Here is a 7,500-nt window from a genome sequence, read left to right on the forward strand (position 1 = left end):
AAGTTAGGTTGTTGTAATCCCTATCATTCCTCTTTTATTACTCAGCTTACGTAGCTTATCGTCAGGGTGTTTACGTAAACTGCTTTACTAGCTTTGGTATTGATTAATTAATGATGATAATGGTGGTCATGGCGATGGTGATAATTATAATGATGATTATGAAATAATAATGATAATAATAATAATAATAATAATAAAAGCAACAGCTACTACTACTACTCATGATAACGATAATGATAATAATGATGACAATGATAACGACAATAACAATAACAATAACAATAATAATAATGATAATAATAATAATAATAATAATAATATAACAATAATAATAACAGCAATAATAATAACAATAATAATAATAATAATGACAATAATAAAAATAATGCGATCAATACTAATGATATTAACAAAAAGCAATAACACTACTATTACTACAATTACTAATTATGATAATGATAATGGTAATGTTAAGGAAAATTATATTAATAATAAAGACAATAATAACAATAACATTAACAAAAATAATACTAATAACGATGATAATAGTAACAACAATAAATCATAGTAATAACAATAATGGTAATAAAAATAACATTCATAACACTACCAACAACAAATATAAAACATTATAATAAAATCATAATAGTAACAGTAATAAGCACAACAAAAGCAACACTAATAACACAGCAACAACAACAAATAAAAATGCTAATAACAATAATGCTAATAATAATGCTAATAATGATATTAGTACTAGTACTACTACTACTAAATAATATTAATAGTGATAATGTTAATAATAACAATAATTATAATGATATAAAAATATTAATGATAATAATGAATATAATGATACTAATGAAAATAATAATGATAATAATGATAATAAGAATAATAAAACAACAACAATAATAGTTATAATGATGATAACAAAATTATAATAATAACAACAAAACAACAAAACAAATAAAATAATGATAATAATAATCATAATTATAGTAACAATTATAATAATAATATCAATAATAATATTAACAGTAATGATAATAATAATAACGACAGCAGCGATAATGTTGATGATGATATAAGAGTGGCGCCCGACATCACAGCCTCCCACATTTTCGTAACAGGGTGCATCCCGCAACCCGTTCGCTTTCCGCTCTGAGAAGCCACTTCTCAGTGTACTAGTCGCTGCTTGTCGTTTCTCCCGCATCATTGATATACTCTCACGCATTTTTTTTTCTTTTTTCTTTTTACATTTTTATTCGTGGTTTTGGGGAATTTTAGGTTTCGTTTAGTTACACCCATTTGGGTGTGGTTTTCTTTGGTTTTACTATCCATTCATTATATTCGTTCGTTCATTTAATTTACTCATTTTCTATTTTAATGAGTGCAATTATTTTTATTGTTATTTTATGAAATGTTATTATTTTTTACATCTTTTTGTGATTATAAAGATGTACGACCGTGACGTCACGGTATATGTGTAACCCTATTTCCCGCGAAATTAACAGTTGGTGCCCGCACTTGGTCCAAGTAAAATTTAATTTCAACCCTATCTTTTGATGATAATAGCAGCCGCCTTCAGCGAACAACGGAGCCCGCCCGATACTTCAGGGAGAAGTTGTGTGTCCTGACAGATGTCTTTTTTTTTTTTTTTTTTTATCGATTAGGAGTTGGACGAACTTGATTTATATAATGATAATCAGTCATGTACAGGAGATCGTAATTTTCATATTAAAACCCATTTTAGTATTTTTGTATTGCTGCCTGATATAATTTTAAAGTAATTTTGATCAGTTGTTTAAGCTTTAATTTAGATTTTTTACATCAGATTTTTTTCGGATTCGGTCGGTGCCATACCCACCTATTTCTAGAATCACTCCTTTGCCCGCTACCACTCTCATGGGCATATAGGTCTTTCAGGGGGGGACAATTACATGCTCTCAAACTGCACAAGCATCCCCCTGGCTACAGAGCAGCTTACTCCCACAGTGATGATGATGATAACAACAATGTTAATAATAAGGATGATGGTGATAACAACAATGTTAATAATAATGATGATGTTAACAACAAAGAAAATGATAACAAAATAATGAAATTATAATAGTATTGATAATAAGAATTATATTTATATGAATAAGGATGATTGTGACAATGATAAAAATGATAAAAATAATAATGGTAGAGATAATGATAATAATAATAAGAAGAATAATAAGAATTGTAATAATAATGATAATAAGAATTGTAATAATAAGAATAATAATTGTAATATTAATAATAATAATAATGATAATGATAGTAATAATGATAATAATAATCATAATCATAATCATAATTATAATAATAGTAATAATTATAATAATGATAATATTGATAATAAAAAAAAAGATAATTGATAATAATAGCAATGATAACAATAATGATAGTAATAACAATTATAACGAATATTAATAATATGGATAATAATAATCACAATAATAACATTCGTTATAACAACGATACTACTGCTACTGCTACTTCACTAGTACTACAGTTATTAATGATAATGATAATAAAAATAGTAATGATGATAATGATACAAATAACAACAACAATAATAATAATGATAATAATAAAAACAATAATGATAATAACAATGATAATATCAATAATAATCATATTATTATTATTATTATAGTTATGTTATTATTATTATTATTATTATTATTATTGTTATTTTATTACTATTATTATTATTATATTATTATAATCAATGATAATAATAATAATATTAATAATAATAATAATATTGATAATAATAATAATAATAATAATAATATTGATAATAATAATAATCATAATATTGAAGATTATATTAGTAAAGATAATGATTATTAATATGATGATAATAATGAATATTATATTGGTAAAGATAATGATTATTAATATAATAATAATAATAATAATAATAATAATAATAATTTATATAATAAAAATGATAATAACGATAACGATAATGATAATGATGATAATAACAACAATAACAATACGGATAACAATGCTAATATCAATAGTAAAGAAAATATAATAATAATAACAATAATAATAATAATAATAACAATAATAATAATAGTAATAATAACAATGATGATAATGACAATATTAATATTGGGAATGATAATAAAAACGGTAATGATAATTATAATAATGATAATAATAAGGATAATAGCAATAAAAATAAAAATAAGAGTACTACTATAAATAGAAAACTTAGTAATGATAGATAGTGATAATAATAATAATACCGATGATTATAGTAATATTAATAATAATAATAATAGTGATAATAATAATAATAATAATAAAGATAATAATAATAACAACAACAATAATAATGATAACAATAGTTAATAATGATAACAATTTTAATAATTATAATAATGAAAATAGTAATAATAATAATAATAATAATAATAATATTAATCATAACAATAGCAATAAAAAATTAGGGTAATGGTAAGAACAATGATGAGGATGACATTAATGATAAAAAGAAGAAAAAGGACAATGATGATAATAATAATAATAATGATGATAATAATGATAATAAAAATAACAATAATAATAATAATAATAATAATAATAATGATAATAATAGTAACAGTAATAATAATGACAATAAAAACAATAATACAATAATTATGATAAAAATAAAGGTAATGATAGTAATGAGAAAATAATGATAATTTTGATTATAGTTATAATTATTACTATAATCAGGATATTAACAATAATAATAATGATCAGGTCAATAACGACACTAATACCATTAATCATAATGCCATCAGGAATAATAACATGAATTATAACTATAATAATAATACATAATGAAAACATTAATAATAGCAAAAATAATATCAATAATAATATTAACAATATTGATAATATTATAATATTAACAATACTAATACTGAAACTACCGATAATAATAATAGTGAAAAATGGAAGTAATACTATTAATAATATCAATAAAAATGGCAATAATAATGATAATAATAATAATAATAATAATAATACAAATAATGATAATAAAGATGTTGATAATGATAATGATAATAATATCAATATTATCAGTAATAATAATGCTAATAATGCTAATGCTAATAATGATTATAATAATTATAATAACAATAATGACGACTATGATAATAATAATAACAATGATAATAATGTAATGTTAACCATAATATTAATAATGATAATAATAATAATAATAATGATAATAATAAGTATAATAAGAATAATAAGAACAATAAGAATAAGAATAAGAATAAGAATAAGAAATAATAAGAAATAAAAATAATAAGAATAATCAGAATAATAATAAGAATAAGTATAAGAAATAATAAGAAATAAAAGTAATAAGAATAATCAGAATAATAACAATGGTATCAAAATAAGTGTATGATGATAATAATAATAATCAACAATACTTATAATAATAAAAACAATGAAAAATAATAGTAATTATAATAACCACGATTATAATAATGACCATGAAGACTATAATGATGATAATAATAATAAATATCATAATAATGATCATGATAAAAATAAAGATAAAACTATTAACAATAATGATAATAGTTATAATAAAAGTAATAATAGCAATAATGATAGGAAGAACAAGATAAGAAGAACAATAATAATAATTAATTAAATAGCAATAATGATAAATAACAACAATAATAATAATAACAGAAGAATTCTTTATATCGTTATCATCATCATTAACACATTATCATTTTTATAATTGTTATTTTTATTATTATTATTATTATTATTATTATTATTATTATTATTGTAAGGAACCTTCTCATTCTGCAACCCTTCCCGCGAGCATCCTACAATGTCTCTCACTCCCGCGGATTTATCGCTCGAAGTCGCGTCCTCGTCTGTGCGCGGTTCTCTTTTTATTATCCTTTTTGTGTGTTTTGTCCTTGTGTTTTTTTTGTTTTTCCTCTTTGGCTTTTGTTTCAGTCTGCCTGATAGCCGTTCTCTTTGTTTCTTTATATATACTTTCGTTTTTACCGTGTTGTCTTTTACCAGTTCTTTGATAATTTTATTGAGTTCTTAGTCACTGTTTTAAGCTATTTATTTTACTTTTTTTTATCATAAGTTATTTAGTTTGCTTGCTAACTCATCATGGAGTGAAGGTACGACATCTTTTCGAAGTCGTATTTATGGTCACCTAAATTATTATATTTTTCTTATTTGTATGTGTTTTCTCTTAGTTCATATTACGACAACCTTCCTGGTATTTTTTTTAAATTGTAATCTGTTTTTTTTAGTATTTTCATTTTACGTGGCTGATGACGTCACAGAGTGTATATATACAACCCAGTTTTACCGCCAAATACAGTCAGTCTATAGCAGTCAGTGTGTGTTATTGCCCCTCTTTTGACCTGAGAACACCGGATACCATACCTACAGCTACACAAAGAGAAGTTAAGTCTAGAGAGCCTGATATTTTTTATTTTACTAGGAGCTGGACGTGATCTCTATTTCTATAAGAAACATATTCATTTAGTGATGCCTTGCTATTTTCTTCCAATGGTTTTACTTTTATTTTATTAACTTTTATTCACTATCCCCTCAGGAGTTGGCTTTTATTCTTGTGCTTGTTTTATTCTGCCGTGCTTTTGCTTACTTTTTAGCCTTTGCCCTTATTTTGTTTTCTTTCCTTTGAGATGCACCTTCAGTGTTTGTGTCGCTGTGCTTTAACAACTTTTTAATATTATTATTTAAAGGCCTTTTGCCTAAGGACCATCTACGGCTCCTTTTTTTGTAGCAGTTAATGTCAGCCTTTAGCTTAGCACTTCATTTTGAAGTCGCTTTTATTTGTTCACGGCAGTTTTAAATTACCTATAGGGTCTTTTATATTTCTTCATAGCTTTACCTGGTTTTATATATTATTTTCATATGTTTTATTCAGTGTTTACTATGAATGAATATTAAGGAGATACACACTGGAACTTGCCCCCAAATAGTTCTCATGCAGAGTCCCCCCCCCTCCACGCTACCACACCTCAAGGGGATCTGTACATGAGGGGACATTTCTAAGGGAGACTTGTATCTCTTGCTAGCGCAAAGGGAAGGGAGTTAATAGTGCGGGACCCCTAGCTACAGATGCACTTAGTTGATACACCACATTATTATCATTATTATCATCATTATTATTATTATCATTATCCTTACTTATCATTATTATTATCATTATTATTACTATTGTTACTACTACTACTACTGATAATGATAATGAAAATGATAACAATAATAATAATAATAATAATAATAATAATAATAATAATAATAATAATAATAATAATGATAATAGTGATAATTATAATAACAATAATAATGATAATAGTAATAATAATAATAATAATAACAATAATAATGATAATAATGATAATAGTAATGATAATAATAGTTATTACAATAGTGATAATGATAATAATAACAATAATAATCACAATAATAATGATAATAATAATGATAATAATAGCAATAATAATAATAATAATAATAATAATAATAATAATTATAATAATAATAATAATAATAATAATAATAAGAGTAATAATAATGATGATAATGTTAATGATTATAATAATGATAATAGTAATAATAATAATGATAACGATGATAAAGATATCAACAATATTAGTGATAATATTACTAGTAATAACAAAAATAGTAATAATGATAATAGTAATAATAGTAGTTGTAGTAATAAGTATGATAAGTAAGGATAATAATAATAATAATAATTATAATAATAATTACAATAAAATAAAAATAATGATAATTAAGGATAATGATTATAATAATTACAATAAACTAATAATAATTATAATGGTGATAACGATAATAATGGTAATAATGATAATAATAATAACAATAATAATAATAATAATAGTAATAATAATAATTATGATAATGATAATTATAATAAAACCAACAATAACAATAATAATACTGATAATAATAATAATAACAACAATAATAGTAATAATAACAATAACAAAAGTAACAATAATGATAATAATAATAATAATAATAATGATAATGAGGATAATAATAATAATAATAATAATAATGAAAATGTTAATAGCAATAATAACTATAACAACACCAACATAAACAATAACAATAAACACAATGGTAATAATGATCATAACAATAATAATAATGATAATAATAATAATAATAATAATAATAATGATAATAATAAATAATGATAATAATAATAATGATAATAATAATGAAGATAATAATAATAATAATAATAATAATAAAAATAATAATAATAATGATAATAATAATGATAATAATAATCATAATAATAATGATAATAATAAAAATGTTAGTACAGATGATAAAAATAATATTGATATATAATAATGATAATAATAATAATAGTAATCATACTCCTAATAATAGTAA

At 21.8% G+C, this 7,500-nt stretch overlaps 1 protein-coding gene across 1 annotated transcript in view; it reads right to left on the reverse strand.

Annotated features, from left to right (window-relative positions):
* LOC125032838 (probable glutamate receptor) overlaps positions 1-7,500 on the reverse strand; it is a 21,511-nt gene that overhangs the window by 1,923 nt on the left and 12,088 nt on the right. Inside the window, exon 8 of the mRNA XM_047624224.1 lies at positions 6,080-6,133. Coding sequence (XP_047480180.1) covers positions 6,080-6,133 — 54 coding nt within the window. The remainder of the gene's footprint in view (positions 1-6,079; positions 6,134-7,500) is intronic.

This window comes from Penaeus chinensis, chromosome 15 (genome assembly GCF_019202785.1).
Source record: "Penaeus chinensis breed Huanghai No. 1 chromosome 15, ASM1920278v2, whole genome shotgun sequence".
Lineage (NCBI taxonomy): Eukaryota > Metazoa > Arthropoda > Malacostraca > Decapoda > Penaeidae > Penaeus > Penaeus chinensis.